General features: G+C 37.6%; 1 protein-coding gene across 1 annotated transcript in view; it reads right to left on the bottom strand.

The window, feature by feature from the left end:
- Nucleotides 1-20,431, bottom strand: part of USH2A (usherin) — a 571,481-nt gene that overhangs the window by 238,018 nt on the left and 313,032 nt on the right. Inside the window, exons 34-36 of the mRNA XM_027827110.3 lie at nt 17,269-17,416; nt 7,498-7,649; nt 2,985-3,147 (exon numbers count right to left, since the gene is read on the bottom strand). Of these exons, the coding sequence (XP_027682911.2) occupies nt 2,985-3,147; nt 7,498-7,649; nt 17,269-17,416 (463 nt within the window). The remainder of the gene's footprint in view (nt 1-2,984; nt 3,148-7,497; nt 7,650-17,268; nt 17,417-20,431) is intronic.

Raw genomic sequence — 20,431 nt, 5'->3', positions numbered from 1 at the left:
TTACAACACTCTAGCATCAATGTGATTGCTACCTCCCACTTTTTGCAAGGAAGCTAAGTGCTTCATCTCTAAAACATGTTCAGTCTGCTTGGTTTGGGATCCAAGATCTAAAGTCTGTTTCCTAATTTAGTCTCCCAAACTGAAGGTTAGCACACTGACAAACAGGCCACTGACCCAAGCTTAGGATGCAATTATTTTGATGCTAACATATCTTTATACAAGCCAAATTCCACCACCAATGTATACATTATAATTGCTGCCTCTTTAACAGACATCACTGCAAAGGCTGAAATATAGTTGTTCATTATGTCAAAGAAATAGCAATTAACCATCAGGTAATTCAATAAGCTTTGTGTAAATCTAGTGAACAGATGATGTCTTAAATAAGTTTGATGAATTAATGTGCAATTTCTTTACTGCAGAGGAACATATACTCCCAAATAGTGAGCATAAATGTCAACTGCTAGAGCTGCTGACTTCTGAGGTGGAGGTGGGGAGGAATAATATTTAAACACTATTTATTTATTTAACGTTGCAAACCAAAGTTTCAGCAACAGTGAACAAATGTAATGAAATGTTGTGTGTTCCATTCCCCAGACAATTCTTCCAACCCCCCAGTACCTCCTCCTGAGTTGAACTAACACAGCAACCTCTTTAAGTCAAATCTTGTAATTGCTTCCAATTTGCCTGTTTTGCTTTTGGCAATTAGCAAACTGAAATGTTATCATGAAAGAGTCCATCTCATTTATAAGGCCAGGTTTTCCCCTCCACTAAAATATGCAGCCACTCTGTTCTTTATTACCAGCAGGAGATAAATGGCTGGTTTTCGTTGCTGAAGAATATATAATGGTTAAAAAGTCACTTTTTTCCTCCAGCTCTACATAAATCACAGAACTAGTCAATATTTAATAATGCTTGCCTTGGTCTGGAGTCCCTTGATCACCCCTGTCATGTGTAATAGCTCCCTCTCCGATATCTTTGACATAAAAGCCCAGCTTTACTGCAATACTAACATGTAGAGGGTCATTACGGATCGACATTTACCTTAATCTGTGACTGCCAACCATGAACCGATAAATTCCAGCAGATTCCACTGGGAGAAATCAGTAAACTTCTCAGTGGAAAGAACTGAAGGAAAATTCTGCCGAGAACAGAATATATTTTCTACAAGGGCTGCTCTGCAAATGGGTTCTGACTTTTGAAAGTTCTCTTGCTGCGCAGCTTTGCAACATTTAATACCGTTTTGATGGTTTGAGAGACGGGATGACAACCGAGGATGACATGACTTAGAAGGCAAGCAGAAATTTTCTCTGCAAAAACAATGCAAGATTAAACACAAGGGGAATATGGCTTTTGCATTATTCACCCTGCTGCTTTGGCGGAAATGGCTGTGCTGTCATGGGTCCAGCCAAAATGTTGCTCCTTTTTTTCAAATCGATCATCACTCCTTCACCTCATAATCTTACAAGTGGTTTACAGCAGAATACATCAAAGCCTTCATTGCATAAAAAAGGGCTTTTGTGAGGGGTCAGCTGAGACTGCCTACCACACATTAAATTCTTCAGCACATATGTTCTCAAACATCTACACAAACAAGTGCATTTATATACTTCCTCTCAGAGGACAGAAATTGCAGTTCGTATTTTTCTTTATTGGCAATACTGGAAGAATCAAACTGTTTTTACTTTGATTATTTAAAAAAAGACAACTTAAAAAGCCATCAGTGATTCACCATCACACGTATTACTGCGCTTAGGATACTGATTAAATTTTATTTGCCTACAGTACATAGAAGGATTAACACAGAGTAAATAACTATCACCTGAACATTGTTTTTCAGCAGAGTTTTTTCATAATTATCAATATCACCAGAAATACTTTTATAGATACCTTACAACAATCATGATTTAAAAGACAATAAAAATTAATGACAATATTTGCTATTAAGGTAGAATTTATAAATGCTATTTGTGTATGATATTTTATTATACCTTAAAAGAGTCTTGATAGCTTGATGCACATACATTTTTGTCAATGTTTATTCTTATTCATTACTCGGGTATTTTATAATAAGTTGTTACAGAATTGTACCTAAGTTGTTGCACTGCGCAATTGCTTGAAAAACATGCATTCAATGTAGAGCATTAAAAAATTGCCCTGGTTACAGTTAGTTGTGTCTTGTATATTCCTTTACAAATATGCAAAGTGGTTGTAAAACACCATTCTGATCTGGTAGAACTTTACACCCACACTGCATAACTTTGCACTGGTATAAATGACCACAGAAGGTGCAAATGCAGTAGAGAGACAAAATAATTGTCCTTAATGTACATTAGAAGAGATAATATCACCTTTCACCTATTTTTTATTTCATGGGTTGAAACTGTTTTCTTAAACAAAATGAAGTTACAATTTTTATTCAAATATTTTTGAAAAGAATAAGTGGTTGATGTCAGTAGGTACTACTCTTAAAAAATGATCTCCTTAAAAACAGAAAATTGCCTTGCTAATCTAAGCAATACTTCTTTATCATTGCTTGTATAAATTGTACTGTACACAAACCCAAACCTGCAAACCTTATTCCTGTGAGTTGCTCTTACTCACAAAAGCAAACATACTGATATTGTGTGAATAGGGACTACTTGTCTGAGTAAGGGTTGCAAGATCAGAGCCTTTGTTTGTATCTTTAGATTGAAAGATTTTTGGGCAAGGATCTTTTCTTTTGTTGCCCATATATGTGTTGGCGCTGGAAAGTACCATATGCAATTGCAGTAATATATCATTATATTACTAAAACGATCAACCACTTATTTGTGTGTCTGTGTCTCTCTTACTCTCTCTCTGAAATCAACAACTTAAAGATAGTGGCAGAAAATTAAAATTCACTACTAAAGAAATACTTGAAAAAACCCCCAACAGAATTCTAGTGTTTTAAGTTTATTATTATTATAATGGTAAGATTAGATGTACTGTAAAGAAAATACCTTGATTGGCATAGAAGAGACCAGTGACGAGGACCGCATAGGTTAACTGTCCATTAGGTTTATTCGGAGCTAGCCATTTTACTTGTATTCCTCTGGATCCATCAATGGTGGCAAATACTTCAAGTGTACCTTCAGGTGTAGCTTCAGTTGTACGAGCTTCAACCTGCAAATTTAAGAGTCATGTAGAGTTTGTTGCTATAGTTTGTAAATAACTGAATAAATCAATTATACATTTTAATGCAAGTTTCCCTGATTAAAAATTTTAACAGTAACAAACACTTTAGGTTGGCATACTACTGTTTTTTAAAAATAATGTCTTTTTCTTCCCCATCCCCAAATTTGCCTCTCATTTGAAATATTTTATAAAAGAAAGAAAGAGAGAAAGAGAGAAAGAGAGAAAGAAAGAAAGAAAGAAAGAAAGAAAGCCTGAAAATGCAGTGGCACCTTATTCTAATGCATGAATCTTGCTCTGTGACCCATAAAAAGATGGAGAGGGGAACAAGGTTCCTTAAATTTGCTGATGGTAAAAGACAAGTTTAATACAATAATGTGCTTATGTCTGTTTAGTATATTTCTAAAGATATTTGACAGAAAAAGAGTATCCTTAGATGAGTTTGGTTCAGAAACAGAGAATTACATTACTAACTTTCCAGCTCCAGAATCTGGAAGATACAAGTTGAAATGATAAATAGCCTCCGAGAGAAAATAAAAGCTGACAAGAGAGCTTGCATTTATTTATATAATGAAACCCTAAAACTAAGATTCTTGTATCTTAAACAAAAATCCTAGTCGTAGGGTTTCATTATATATATATATATATATATATATATAAAAAAATGAAAAATTTGTAATTACAGTGGAATTCAGTTTTATTAATTGTGGCTTGTAGCCATTATTCACAGTGGTATGGATCAAACTTTACAGTCCCAAAGTCATTTCTCATTTATGATGACGTTTGTTTCTCACCTGTAATTTATTTGATGTTTTCTAAGGTTGGAAAGGTTTTTTATACCCTTTCTGAGTGGCACTCAGCTTCAGATAAAGAATGTTACAGTTTGTGGGTGTGCTGTTTAGTGCCAATTTTAACCTGTCAAACCTGCTTTGGCATTAAGACGTCTAAAGGAACTTTCTATGTCCTTGTAAAATGGTGATTTTACTTCTTAGCACATCTGGTTTGGGAAGTTCATTGGTTTATTGACCTCTATATATTCTCTGATCCAATAAATCAGTCAAGCACAAGCTTAACTTTAAACAGGTGAATAGTCCCACTGAATTCAATATAATTACTCACAGACTTAAAGATAAGCAAATGCGTCAGTGCTTTGCTGGATCAGGACCAGAGTGTGCATTTGGATATTGCAGTCAAAATGGGGATTGCCCAAAATCAATCCTTATGACAGGATTCCACTATACTATGTTTTCTAATCTAAGTCAGATCCTGTGATGTACTGAGTGCTTAATGCAAGTTGCTGTGCAGCCCCAGCACCTCAGAGAATTGGAGGCCAGCTGACTGCCTTGGTTCTCAGACTTATGAGTGAGGGGCTGATGCCCCCAATGACACACAGAGTGTACACCTAACTGTTTAATTTATTGCATTGGTTCTGTCTTATAAAGTGTAGCCATGACTGTGAGAGGCGAGTGATTGGTGGGGTTCATTTTCAGTCCTGCACTATAATTATCTTCTTCTATCAAAAAGCTTAAGCAGTTCCTAAAAGTCGGTGTATATGAAGTAATCTGCACCAAATCCTGAAGCTTTTGAATCTTGCACTTACCTTACCGTATTTATATCTTGTTATTTTAAAGCATGTTGCAATATTATGCAGTCTTTTTTCATCTGCTATTTTCCTCACATATTGTAAAAAATACAATATGTATAAAATGCTACTACTACAAAAATACTAGCTATGATCAGCATAAATGTCTGTAGCATATACTCTGGCTATACTGGAAATGCACATTAAATGGGACACTGTGTAAACAATAGACACTCTATGTAAATACTTCTGTATAACATAAGCACTGTTTCTTTTTCTACACATTATCTTATATTCAGAGTCTTTTGATATTTCCAGGTGTATTTTAATAATAATTTTCAGCGTCACAAAAATACTCTTCAACCATACAAAGAAAAATTCTAAAATAGGGGTAAAAAGTAACAATAATGTTTATATTGTACTAAATATTTTTGGCAAAGCAGATTAGGAGAATATGCTAAAAATATATTTAGCCTAAAAAGGTGAAATTACTATGTTTTAAATAGTGAGATGAGAATAGAAATATTCACTGATCATTAATCATATTTATCTTTCATTATATTATGAAATTAATGTCAAGACATCCCCCTACTGTCTTCATTTCTCTCATTTTTCTAAATCACGTGCTGATTGTTTTTGCAGTGGTTTGTACATTTCAAAAACAGCAGAGTTTTACATGTCAGGATGTATCTGAATTCTCCTACTGAATCAAATAGAAAATCTAACCTTATTTTCTCAAGAACAGCCTTTTTGCTTAAAAAAAGCAGCAAGATAAAATTAGTACAGATTCTAAAATGAGACACCATTATCTTTGCTAGCAAGAAATTAAAATTAAACATTTTGGAATACATATTTTCTAGGTTTATATTTCACTTGAAATAAATTTTAATCACTATGAAAAACAGTTAAAACAAAACAAATCCTTATTGATAAATGCAACTGGCAACTCTCAAGTACCTGATTAAAATCTTCACAGCTACCTTCAGAAAATGTAAGCTTGAGGAATCCGGTACTTAATGTAGTCACATAGCATCTCTTGAATCGATTAGGGCACATTAAATAAAAGATCAGCAACAAAAATAGCTGGAAGGATAATATCAGTTTACTACTGGGAGATGTCCCCTGTAGTATTTAGAGTACTCAAAGAGCCAAAGTATTTTTAAAGTGTTGCATTTATACTGTAATTGATATAAAAATCTTTCAGACAAATCAAATGAAGATGTAGCGCTCGAACTTCCTGGCTGCATTTAGGTGAGTTGCTCTAAATAAAGACATTGTACTTCAATTCCTGTGATTAGAGATGGATCACTGCCCTGGGAAAATAGTTTGTGTACTGAGCATGGGATGCAGTAAATATCAGCTAGAGCAATCCCTACTTTGAATTGTATTGAAAGTCAAGACTGTGTTTGGAGTTTAGTGAAGAAGTGGAAAAAAAAATTGTAAAAAATTATTGTTTTGCCTCCCCCTTATTTTAGTGCATATTTGATGGCATTGATATGCTGAATTAGCATGACTTTTTTTTTATATATGATGACGCTTATTTAATGGTGCTATTTGCACATTGGAACAGGTGTGAATTATGTAATATCTAGATATTCATTCTGGAGCTTGAATTCCTAAAAGAAGTTTAAATTTCTGGTATATGTGAAGTTTTAAAAAACGGATAAGAAAAACTGGCAAAAAGCCACTCATGCTTTTAAGAGTAAATATCCATCAAAGCAGTCTTAGCTATAACATGTTTAATGGTTATAAGTTCTTCAGCCCTATTCTATGGATAGATGATGTTACCAGCATTTGAAAGCAACTAATCTTGGGAAGAAAATGAGAAATGTGACCAAAAATAAGAATGCAAAAATTAAAACCCGAAGTTTTACTTTGAGGTAATATTTATATAGCACAGCTCACTGCCATTAGAAAGTCTGATGTTAATATAAATGCAGAGTGATAGGTAGAACTTTGTTTTAACAATTTTTAAAAATATAACTGTCTAGTTATTTTGACAAAGTATACGGGGGGCTAAGTTTTACTGAAAAATTAAATCTTGGAAAAATATAAAGGGACATTTTAGCAATATTTAAAACAAAATCAGGCAGAGCAATTATTATGAAAGTCATTAATCAGCCACAGCATTACAAAAACATACTGATTTATCAGTCTAGTAGCTTCTCTAAAGTTCTAGAATAACATAAATGTTTTAAGTCTCAGAAGACTTGTGTTTAGATGTCAACGCTGATATTATGTAATCTTAAATTGCAAATACAGTGATTTTTTTGGTACCAGATTAATATAATATTTTCCTTTTAAACACAGAAAATATTTGTCAATTACCATATCTTTTTTTGTAGTATTTTCATGTTTAGTCTTCTATAATCCTCAAATTATATTCAACCCTTTCAGTCAGGCAGCTAGAATTTTGCTCATTACTGGAATAGTAATTCTTTCTTTATGTGTGTCCTTATAAATCAGGTTAAACCACATCTGCACCTTTTAAACATATTAACTCTACTTAATTTCAATATGTGTTTCAGCCTCACATTTAACTCCCTGTCACTTCTTTTACTGTACCTATGTGCTATTTTGGAACAGTGCCTAGTGATGACCTATCAAATCCTTAGCAGTTCTTAAATGGCATTTTTTATAAAATGTCACATTTTGCCAGATGGGTTAGTACTGACCAGAGTGAATCATCACCATTTACTCTGATATTCACTGCCATCTGACATTTATTACATTCCCAGAATGCAAATTGAGGTACTCACCAATGGACCCAAAGCACAACCTTTTGCAGTACATGCCTGGACTCTGAAGGAATGTAGACTCCAAGGAGCAAGTCCATAAGCATAATAACTTAGCTGTGATGAGTTCTGCATCAGAATGCCATTCATATACAATCCGTAACTAGTAATAATACCTACAAAAACAATGTTAAATTTAACAGGGTCGACTTAATGCCTGTGTGACAACAGAAGAGCATGGTGAAAAAACCTTGAAAGCGACAAAATACCAAGATGGTGTTAACTAATATTTTAAGTGTCTGAAAGGATTTCAAGAACTGTAGCAGCAATACATGTAGGTCAGTGAAACAAAATGTACTCTCCATTTTTAAATGTTGAAAATCTGGCTAGTGGTCCGCATTCATTTTGTACAAAATTTACACTGCTCCAAAGAGCATGGTATAACAGACGTGTTTCTGAACTAAAACAGTCAAGGCAATCTTAGAACTGAGAAAGTTGGGGCAATTCTCTTTCACAGCCTACTCTGCATGCAAATGCACATGTAGATTAAAACAAAGACATGAAAGATATATAGCAACCATTTTTAAAATCCTAACACCTTCAGACTTAGAAAAAATTGTGATCTACATTGTAAATGTAATGCTGAAGGAGAACTCAGACCAAGGCCAAAAGAACAATCCCTTCAACTATCACATTGACCTTAGCCTTCATTCCAATGGAACATTTTCACAAGAATTCCTTACTTTTTTTAAAAAAAATGTCTATTTTTAATGCTAAAATATTTCAAATAGTCAGCACCTGTAGTCTATATTTATGTAAAGCTCTATTACCTTTAGGATGCATGATAAGCAGACTGAAAATATATTCTGTCACACTAAATACCTTAGGGAAATTCCCTTTTGTTGGCAAATGGCATGTAGACTTTCTGTTCACTATTCTCAAATGAACTAGATCCACTATTAATCTGTCCCTTTCTAAATCACAGTTTTTACCTGCTTGATTAAATAGAACCTACCTTGTACCTATTTTGGTAAATTTATTTTTTAGAATATGAAATAATATTGTTTCAGAGTATAGTAGAGAAAAGATCTTGTAGTAAAATAGCTGCACTCCTCTTAAAAATCAAAGGAATAAAATCTCCAGCCATTTAGACTTAGCATTATCAATATTTTGAGGGGAGGGTGTTGGTTGTTGATGTTAACTCTAAATTGCAGGGATTTGCTAGTCTCATGTCTACGGGAACCCAAAGTGTTCACTTGTCCAATGGGGACACTAATAGGACTGTGTGAACCCTGTAGAATTCAGTTTATGAATGGGTGAAAGAACTATACACAGCAGTTTGGTTTTCATTAACTGAAGAAAATTGCTCCTTACGGGTTTGTTTCAATCTAGAGTTCAACCAATTGGAACCTCCAAAGGGCACCCCATCCCCACCCCCAACTACTCTTTTCTTCCTCACACCTGGATACCTTCCTCCCCCCCGCCCTCTTAGCTGTTTTAATGCAGAATCCAAAGGCCAATTGAGCAGCTGGGGAAGGGGTTGTAGGAGAAACCAAGGCCAGTTCAGAGGAAGTTTTCTAGCTTGCCCGCTATGCAGACAACCCATGCTCATCTCACAGGACTATAGCAATAGGCTGAGGTTTGCAAACACAGTGAACCTCAAATTCAAAGCTAATATTAAAGTGGGTTTGAGTATTTCGCAGGGCTACAGTACTGACTCTTTGTTCAACAGGGGCACTGATCCTCCAAAACTGGGGTCCTTCCCCATAGGAAAACAGTGAATTGCAGCAGGCAGAGTGGGGGAGAGGGTGGAAAATTCTTACTCCATCCAATCTTGGTGCCTTAAACAACATGCAACATGCTGGTTTGTTTCATATGGACATTTTGTGTTTCCATATGATCACAGCTGAGTTCTAAATACACCTGAGTGAATAACTGATTTTTCAGTTTAGGGTCCCCGCAAACCAGGGAAAAAAAAAGTCAAATGTGATTTTTTTCTCAACAAAAAACAAACAAACAAAAAATTTGCTCATATTAAATGGCAATGGCATGTTGAAACGAAGCGTCAAATTGAAACAACATTTCAAAATGAAACATGACCTGTAACGACATTTTCAAACTGGTTCATTTTGGCATTTCTGAATTTTTTATTTTCAGTTTGTTTTTTGTTTTTGGCTGAAACAATTTGCTGAATTCAACCCAAATTCGCAAATAGTCTTTTTGCCCAACTGTAGTTCTAAATCTGTAATATGCATCATCTTCCTAGGAAAAAGTAGAAGCAGGACTTGTTCTACGCACATATTAAGTATTAAAGAGTCCTCGACAGTGTTCCAGCACTCAACTTTGGCATGCCTATTCTTGCACCTTTTTAAAGAATTTCCACAGGTTTAATTGGGAAGTCGTGTGGCCGGATACTACCATCCCCTAAACTGTACGTGTGCCGCTTCAGCAGAAAACCTCACACCTAGAACTACGTAAAACTCAATGGCTGCGGTATGCAGGGCCCTGTGTGAAGCTTTTCTAATGTCAGATTGCATAGGTTTAAACTACAAATTTTGGTTTCAGTGCTGGATTCAAAGGAAAATTTAGCTGACACCACTTAGGTTTGCCTGATTTCCACTTCACTCAGGCTCATTCAAACATCAGAGAGCCACTCTGTGACCCTCAGAAGAATTTGAGGCTGGTCACACCACATTTCCGAAGATATTTAATGGGCTGACAAACATAAATGAGGACTCTAACATGAACAAATTTAATTCAATAGGCACCATTAAAAACAAGTCATTTACCGCCCAGTATAGCAAAATTTACCAAAGCGTTTGCAGTAATTTCCGTTCAAAGCATACAATAAGGAAGAGTAAAGGGTAAACGTAAATACATTTTAGGTCCATTTTTCTAAAGTAGCACTCACTTAACTTAGCTTATTGTTAATTCTGTTTTGCATAAGAATGAAGCCTTTTGTGATTACTGAGGAATTATTAATTATTTCACAATTATTGAGCAATTTTAGCATATGAATCAAACTGAGGGTGGTGGGGTAAGGAGCACGAAATGACTATGGTCCAATGCTCCAAGGTGTTCAGCATCTGCAGCTCCCACTGATTTGAACTGGATTTGTGGGGGCTCGGCATCTTTGAAAATCAGGCCCACAGTGATTACAAATGATTTTTGCAATGCTGTAGTCAAAATATTCCAGAGGGTTATCCCCCCTCCCTATATTGCAACCATTTCTGGGTATGCTGAATGTGGCTGATCTGAACCCATGTGCAGGATATGTCTGAGGCTTCAATTAAAAAGGGAAAACAGCTTTCATATTGTTGAATAATCTCAGCATATTTATGCTTCCCTCAAAACTGAACTGTTTGAACTTACACTGAAGACTGTTTGAAACTGAGAAGAGATTGTGTCTCTCAGTTGATTGAGGAAATAAATAAATAAAAGTGAATAAAAACTGTTGTGTTTCTGTGAAACACTGAAGTGTTGTACTTCATAGATATGTACTCTAAACTGAGTCAGAGATGTGTATGCTAAACTGATCTTCTTGGTTCCTTTCTCCCCTAGAAAAGTAAGAGCTTGAACCTAGGACAGAGAGAGGGGTCATGTGAACAAAGCTTGGGAACTTTACTCGAACTAATCACACCACATTTACATCTCCTGCTTGAGGCAAAACTCCTCTGGGATTCTATGGGAGGTTTCACGGTGTAAAGAAAACTAAAACATGTCTGTGTTTGGCCTACAATAAATAAATAAGTTAACATAAATACAAAATATCTTGAATTTACCTCAGAAGAAGGGCATTTAAATTAAGATTGCCCAGGACAGTCTTAAATGTAAACCTTGGCATTTAGGGTGTATTATACAGGAAAAGAAATAGAAGAACTTTAAGTACTTATAGGAATAACACTAACACTTAAAAATAATGGCATAAGCGTTATTAATTCCTTTGGTATTTATTGTAATAGCATTAATCACGAACTCATTTGGTATTATCGTAGGTGTCATAAGTACATCTATAGGATCTCCACTATAACCTAGCATTCATTAACTGGACCAATATTTTAAATTATTCCTGAAATAACAACATTGTGCAGCACACACACTATAAAAAGCAACTTTCCAAAATATAATATGAACTTCTGGTATGTCTCTGAGTACAGTCAGAAAACAATTGTCTTTTTAATAAAGCTGATGCATTACCTCCTGATTTGAATGTTCACATTCAAATAAATGCTTCTGTTTTACAGAAGCCTTTTTAAACTCTGTAATTTTCTATGCAAAGAAGAAAAAGCGAGTTTGAGAATGGACAGAGATTAGGTGTACCAGTGGTCTGGATTTTAGATGTTGAGTCAGAAACTCAAGTTCTCATTCTAAATCAGACAATAATTCCCTTTGTGGCCTGGGGTAAGTAACTTAACCTATCTTTCCTCCGTTTCCACTTTTTTCCTTGTGAAACTGCAATAATATAATTCCCTACCTATCTCACAGGGCTGTTTTGAAGATTAGTTAGTGACTGTCTATGAAGCACACTGAATACAGGTTCAAAGCCTGTCTGCAAGTTTGCCTATTAACCCAGATTTGCCAAATATTTCTGCTAAGCTGCTAAAATGATCAGCAAACAGTTAATGTTAATATGTTCGTTGTCATCGTTGGGCTTCACTTAACACATAGTGGCCATGAAAAGGGGCAGTTTTATTCTCTGTCATAAATCTAGCCAGAATAGGTTAAAATCCTGACTCCCCTGAAGTCAACTGGAGTTTCTCCATTGACTTCAGTGGGCCAGGATTTCACCCTTTATTTTATTTTAATTTATTATTAAACTAAACCTTAAATTATGGAGAAGATGATGGGGCATCAGAGAAGTGCTTATATATCAGAGTGCCATGACTCATTCTGACCTTTGAGTTTGAAGATGAAAAGAACTACTATATGTAAGTGCTAAGAACTGTTCTGATTAGAATATAAACTAGGGGTTAAATCCTGCAAAAATGTACCTTTACTCACATGAATAGGTCAATTAATTTCAAAATGAGTAAACTTTCTCCCTTGCTTAATGTTTTCAGGTTCAGGCGCGAGATTAGTCAAATGTAATGGGGTGCACTGAGTAATTTCATATTTCACAATAGGGCCTAGCGCAGAGGTGAGCAAACTACAGGCCGCGGGCCACATCCGGCCTGCGGGACCGACCTGCCCGGCGCCTGAGCTCCCGGCCGGGGAGGCTAGACCTCGGCCCCTCCCCTGCAGTCATGCCGCCACACGGGCAGCGCTCCGGACGCCAGGGCTGCGTGCTCCTGCAGGGCAGCACGTCTGGCTCTGGCCGGGCGGCACGGCTGCCAGACATGCTGCTCTGAGCGGCATGGTAAGGAGGCCGGGGGATTGGATAAGGGGCAGGAGGTTCTGGGGAGCAGTCAGGGGATGGGGAAAGTTGGGGTTGGATAAGCGTGGGAGTCCTGGGGGGCCTGTCAGGGGGCGGAGCAGTCAGGGAGCGGGGGGTTGGATAGGGGATGGGAGTCCCGGGGGGGGCTGTCAGGGGACGGAGGGGTCCCAGGAGGCGGCGGTCAGGAGACAAGGAGCAGGGGCTGGGTAGGTCGGGGGTTCTGAGGAAGGCAGTCACGGGGCGGGAAGTGGGAGAGGGCGGATAGGGTGTGGGGACCAGACTGTTTGGGGAGGCACAGCATTCCCTACCCAGCCCTCCATACAGTTTTGCAACCCCGATGTGGCCCTCAGGCCAAAAAGTTTGCCCACCCCGGCCTAGAGGCTACAATCTGGATCAGGACCCCACTCTTTGTATGCCATGTATACATACATAGGCACCCACCCTGAGGGGCTTACAATTTAAGGATAATTATCAGCCACTAGGGAATTTTCAAAAAAAATTAATAAAAAAGAAGATGTGACTATCTTCGATAAAAGGAAATTAAATAACTGATCTAGTAGAGGCAAGACAAGACTTGGTGCTAATGAATATAGAGTGGATTCTTTGTTGAGGCCACCAGCACAAGCACCATGCTAGCTCCCAGATTAACTAAACAGAGCCTCATATGCCTAATGTAACCAAATATGCCTCCGTACATCCTGCCCTGAACAAGTCAGTCACACTGAGTAGCAGAAAGGGCCTGCTGTAGTGCAATGTATCTCAGTTCACCTATTTTGTTTTGACTTCGAAGTTTGAATAAAAGAATAAATAATTATGTGTTTGGTTCTAAAAATCTCATACTCAGCGGTATCATTTCCCCAACTTGTCACCTACTGTAACAATTCATTATATACTCCAAACTCAGACCCTGTGCCAGAAAGCCTTTTAATCGAAACTGGGTCCAATTTTGATGACACTGTGCCCAAGTCCACCAGAATCTGAATCTAAATTTGACTGAAACCAAGACTCAGTTTCCAGACTGTGATAAGAGATTCTTTCATCACTGGATCCTCACTCACCAAACACAGTTCAAAGCCCCTGCTTCTTCTCATTTTACCCAGGGTTATGTTCTGTGGTCAAGCCTAACAGACTACAGTTCTGCTCACCACCAGTGTCTTCAAATGTTGCATTATCAGCCCCTCTTTCCTTCTCCATGGAAACTCAGAGGCAGAGTCAGTCTTTTCACCATCTATCATCTTACAAGGGAATAGCAAAGTCCACGCCATCTAATTCCCAGGATATCATAAAGGCAGAAGCCTGCCCAACTCCGTTCAATGGAACCTAATGGATTTCCTGGGTCCTCATGATGTAATGACTCCTTACCCCATATAGGGTAGAAGCCAGTGGGAAGATAAAGGAGACTCCTGAGATCTACTTGGGAGATCCCAATTTATAGTGTAGGATGGACATATACAAACCTTGGCAGTTTCTCGTGGTTTTAATCTGAAACCAAGCCAAACTCAGTGGTTTGAATTGAGTTTTGCTACTTTAAATATAGTAGCTCAAAATGCAGGGGATCTGAATCAATGAATCAAAGGAAAACAGGATGCATGCCCCTGCAAACAAAAAACTACTGAGCCCAACCTACAACCTCTTCAACCTATAACCAGGAGCAGAGGCCAGAGCAAACACTAATACTGGGAAGCAGGAATGGCAAAAGTAAAGTGCCTCTGTGCTGTTTATTTCACTTATTTGAATTGAGCTAAGATCCCTTTCACCTGAGATCTTTTTTAACCTACGACACAATTTGAAAATGCTGGCACAACTATTGTTAATGAATGAAGTGCTCACTAACCAGCCCAAAAGATTTGTTGAAAATGAATAACACAGAGCTCCTAGGTGACTCAAATTTTCCTGAGATAACAGTTACTCAATAATGAATTTTAGAGTCGTTTTGTTTTCAATTAGCCTTCCAAAAATAAGACAAAGATAGAAAAGAAGGAATAGTAGAACAACAAAATTCACATCAGGATTCAGGCCCAGACTAGTTAGTCCCTCAATGGATGGACAAAGGAGGTGACCCCTTCACCCCAGTGCAAGTGACAACTACAGTGTGGCAAAGCAGCATAAGCCCTGCTCCCTGCTAACACCCCTGTGCCAGCTGCCTGCTGTGGGTGCCAGCTGCCTGAAAAGGGGTAGCACCTCTTTCTTCTTCTAGCCAGCCAATGAAAAGAAAAGAGAAAGCACACCAGTTCACACTGTGGCAGAGCTACCAGTCTAGTAGTATTCTCTCCCCAGGAGGGATTCTGGCTAAGTCTGGCTGCTAACGTTGACCATAGAGCAGCCCTTCTCTACACCCTCCACCCCCACCCCCACCCCAGCATTCCTCTGCAAGCAACATCTGCTGCATCTAAACCTCTGTACAGAGCCTTTCCCCTCCAAGGGTAAAAACCACCCATGCTGACTCCTTAGCCATAGAAGGCTCTGAAAACAGTGGAAATTATAGAGTTCTATTGTGCAGGGGTCAGAAAAGAGGGAGAAGCACACATGGTAGGATCCTTGTGTGCTGTGGAGCACAGCTCCAAGAGGTTGAGGTGCAACAGCAGGCTCCACGAAGGATTTTTGGGGTGCAACTGCATATATGCACCGGTCAAAGCTCCTCTGCATAGGAAGACACTGTCGTTACAAAGGCTACTGAAGCCTTCAGCCTCCAAGGGTTGATTGGGACTGGGGGTAGAAGACTTCTTTCCTCCAATCACTGTGGAACTCCCCAAAGCATTTACTAGGTCTGTGTTTGGTTCCATAGCTTTAGTACCCAACCATTTATTGGGCTCTTAGGGTAAAAACTGAGCCATATCACAAACAATAATTGCTGTACTGGAAATAGCCTAATGTCTGTGTATATTGTAGCCATCTCCTCCCACCCATCCAATCATTTTGCACACAATTTACATAAAATGTGATGGAGACGGATTAATTAAAAACATACAGCCTGATCCTGCCTTCCAAATGAATTGAACTCCCATTGACTTCAGTCAAAGTTTTAACAGAGCAAGGACAGCAGGACTGTACCTTTGACTGCAAGCACTATATGACAGGCACTGTAGGTAGAATGATCAAAAACGTCCCATCAAAAAATCAGTGGGACTGAGGCCCAAAGTCACATAAGTGGTTTACATTTTTCCTCCTATTACTTCCTCTAAGTTTTGTACCAAAAACATTGATGGCATTCAATACGGGTTCGATGCCTTATTGGGCCACAAAGAATGTTGCAGGATCAGGCCCACATGATCATAAATAATAAAAAAATTAACAACATAAAACAACATAATAACATAAACCATACTAATGGCCTATGAACATTTTCTTCCACATCTAAAGCAAGTCTGACAATACAAAATTTTAAAAAATAAATCTTAAAAATTCCTAATTACTTATATTTTGCTCAAAGTGCTTTGGCCCAGATTAATAAAGGTAAGGAGGTGTTGTGGTTCTCAGCACTGCAATGCCTAACTGATTTAAGGAACATCTATCTCATTTTCAAAAAGGATTTAGGCATGTAGGAGCATCTCTGAGTACTGCAACACCTAAATACCTTTAAAAATCTGAACCTTTGAAACCAAACTATATGGGTATTAGTATGTTGTTCTAAAACAGGAATCAGAGGCAAACTTGCAGGAGGAAAAATGAAATGCACATTATTTTACAATTCATAATACCTGATATGTATCAGTGTTATATTTTGATTATGAAAGGCATAATATCATCAATTCTTTTAAACATTTTGCACTCAGTTTCAGTGATTTCTGGGTATCCTTCTGTGTTGCTATTTGAATGGGATAGGCATAAAGCTATGAAATCAGGGAAATAAAAGTCCCATTTGCACATCTTTAAAAATATCCAATTGCCCTAATAGTTAAGACATGTATACAACACACAGAGAAAATGTTCCAAATTATAATAACTGTATTAGCAAACTTCCACACTGGTGCAGGTGTATTCTCTCTCCCTCAAGGTGAGTACATAGAATGAAATGATTTTTAAGAATACAGGAAGAGAAGAACAAGTATATTAAGGAATTAATCTGACAATTAAAAATATTAATTGTATCAAAAATGAATGCTTTATCAGAAGGTACAATGCAGACCCTATACGATCATGCTCAAAGAATACACATTTCGTCAGCTCAGTTGTTCGAGAAAACATTAAGCAATAAGATGCAATACACAAGAACTATCAAAAGGGAGCACTTTTGAGCTACTGAAATTGTGTGCTAGGTTGAAAGCCACAATCTCCTAGTTACAGACAATGATACTATCTCAGGTATTTTATGTGCTAAAATGATCATTAAAAATTAAGCACCACATATAAGCTGCCATTTAGAATATTAATTTACCTTTACTAATCATCTTTTTAACTTGAGGCTAAAAGAGTTCACTTACCATTCGGATACTCAGGCTTAGTCCATGAGATGTTAAAGGAGTCAGATGAATATGACTGGGCTTTTGGAGCAGGAACACCTTCTGGTGTACTCTCATCTGTTATAGCTACGCTAGCTTCACTTATTGTACATCCACCTCCAGTGCAAGCCTTAAAATATCAAACACAGCAAATAAACATTCTCCAAAGTGATGCAAAAATAAAAAGGCAAGAAATCAATTTTTGTAAAGATTTGTAATTTTACTCCTCAAAAATTAATAAAGCTTGTACATTTCACAGGAAGGCATGCACTTTTCACAATCGTATAGGGCTTTTCCCCTCTCTCCCCCCCACTGGAATCAAGTGATTCCCTCATATAAAATATATCCTACTTGATTATATTTATCTTTTAGATAGTCTTTAGGTACCATAAGGATGAAACCTAACACTAATGCTGAACTTATAGCATTTTAAATTTGAATGTAAGTCATGATGATGATTAAAATTCCATTGCTCTCACTGCAATAGTTAAAGAAAATTACAGTATATATGTACAGTATATATCATTTACAGTAGCACAACTCTTCTTCTAATTGAATAATGTGCACTCAGAACCTTCAGACAGGGAAAATACTGACTGGCTAGTGCTGCACTTTGAAAGAAAAAAATGTATCTTTCAATGAATAGCCACAGGAAAAAGAAATTACCATCAGGATAGTCTTGTACTTCATGGGAGCGCACTGAGTAGTAGTTTTCAAATGCAATTAAAAAGTGAAAAAATTAATTTATAATAAATCAATACATAACAGTTGCTGAGTGCATCTTAATGGATAAGGAGGTCGAATCGTTTGTATTTTAGTTGCCAGCGGAGATCAGCTCATTACATGATTTTCACATTTTGCTTGATCGTGAGACAACACTCTTGACATACAAGCAACTGTGCATATTAACTTATATAATAGACTTTTTTATGTTCTCTCCCTATATATTTATACAATAAACTGTGGGCCTGATTCTGCAATCCTTACTCACGGTAGCCCCATTACTGGCACTGGGACTACTAGCAGAAGCCAGAGAGTCTCATAGGAGTAAAAGCCACAGGATCTGGCAGACTCTGTAGTAGATTAGGTAAATTAGAGGGGGTTTTGTTTGGTTTTTAGAAATTCAGTTACGTATTTACCTAATAAACCACAATGAAAGCATTTTGAAATGTTAGTAAATAAGCAAGCCTATAAGGAAGTCATTTTAAAGTCTGTTGTGTTAACATACAAGCATTTCAACAGAAGATGTTTTTAAATTGAAAAATTAAAAGCAGTAAAACAACAAATCAAGGCCCCAATCCTGCAACAATTTCCCCACGTTCTTAAGTTTATGTGAGTAGCCCCATTGGAAATGGGAATAGACAAAGTGTCTAAGAATGAGTAGTCCTGCTTGCAGGATCAGTCCCCAAATAAAAACCAAAGTCCTGATCTTGCTCCCAGTGAGCACTCATGGCAGTCAGATTTCCTTTCAATCTGGAGTAATTCCATTTGAATCCACTGTGCACAGATTTCCTCACTTCCCTCTGTGTTTTAAAATGGGAAGGAATTAATCTGCTTTCATAGTCACTTCCTGCTCTGTGCACTCACAACATCAGCAATCCCAACAGGAGCGTAAACAATTAATCAGAGAGTTGCCCATTCAGGCTGTATCGTATGCACACAGGATGTATTCATTTCACTGGGAATGTTGCAATCCAGAGCAACTGCAGAACTTGCCTTCCAAAAGGGAACACAAAAGAACAAACCATGGTTTTCAGAAAAGTCCAAAATTAGTGTTTACTCCAATGTGATGGTGTAAAATACAAATATTTAATTGATTTTTAGAGGACTTTCTTCAACAGATTATATCAATTTTCAGCTAGGTCAGTTTTGAGTTTAAATTGTTTTATCCTTTTCCTTTACCATTCAGATTTGTGGGCTCAATCTGGCAGAAATTAGTCTCTAGTACTCCTCTCTGACAGAAGCTCCATGGGCTTCTTGCACTCCACAGCTATATCTGATACTCACAATTCATGTATGAAATATCCCAGTTTTGGTGACAATGATACACCTCTTTAGGCAATCTGTGCAGATCCTTTCCTATGCACTGGGTCTTAGAAATTCTGGATCTGTACTAACGCCCACTGTAGTCAATGGAACGATCCCCAGTAACTCCAGTGGGCTTTGGATCAAGCCCTGTATCAGCTGGAATCCACTGATCATGTGACACATCAGGTTCTTAGTCAGCTGATTAACATTCAATCTGTTGAGGAAGAAGCTCAAAGGGATAACAGCCCAGGTGCATTGTATTCCTCAATTGCTGCCTGCTTTGTTTTGCCAGTCAGCCAGGAAAACCATGAAATGGGACTATGTGACTCACCCTCAAATGTTTTTTAAAGAGAGAGAAAATGAAAGAGAGAAGGGAAGAGGTCCCTGAACTTCTCACTGCCAGAAGGTTTCCCCACTAGCACAATCCAAAACCTAGCTTAAATACCCAGGAAAATTTTGGTGGTGTTGATTAGAAAAAAAGTTCAGGGATTGAACCACTGTGTGTCAGTCCCCCACCCACAGCCACACACTATCCATGAGATGGATTAACACCTCCTAGCTTCATGAAGAACTTAAGAAGCAAGGATACCACAAGTACAAGGTGTCAGAGAGCTCATCTTCCCAAGTTCTTCACTCCCTCGCTGGTTCCATTATTCTCAGTTGTGACACAGGGCCATTTTTGTTTTGTGGTCTTCCACACCAGGCCTGCCTTTCCTGTGACTATACGTGCATTTGGACGACATGGATCCATGACTTTTCCAGCTCAGGCAGCTATGAATATGATCCATGACAGAAATAAATAAAAGCAAGGCCATTCACATTTAAAATGTGGTGTGTTCCACATTAGTTCATTCTAAGGCGCTGAGGTATTCCTAGAACCTTTGATCAGTGTGTTAGATGGTGTGAAGTACCATGCTATTAGGCAATAACATTCAGACACATTTTTGCACTCAAAAGTTCTGTCAAAAATTGATTTGGGGTACAATTTTCAAAAGTGCCTGAGTGACCTGCGAGCCTAAGTCCTATTTTCAAAAGTGACTTAGAAATCTAAATCTTACTGGCTTTCAATGGAATTTAGGTCCTAAATTCTTAAATTTCCTTTGAAAATGTTGCTCGT

The sequence above is a fragment of the Chelonia mydas genome, chromosome 3 (genome assembly GCF_015237465.2).
Source record: "Chelonia mydas isolate rCheMyd1 chromosome 3, rCheMyd1.pri.v2, whole genome shotgun sequence".
Lineage (NCBI taxonomy): Eukaryota > Metazoa > Chordata > Testudines > Cheloniidae > Chelonia > Chelonia mydas.
The sequence above is the reverse complement of the archived record's forward strand: the minus strand, read 5'-3'. Positions and strand labels throughout refer to the sequence as shown.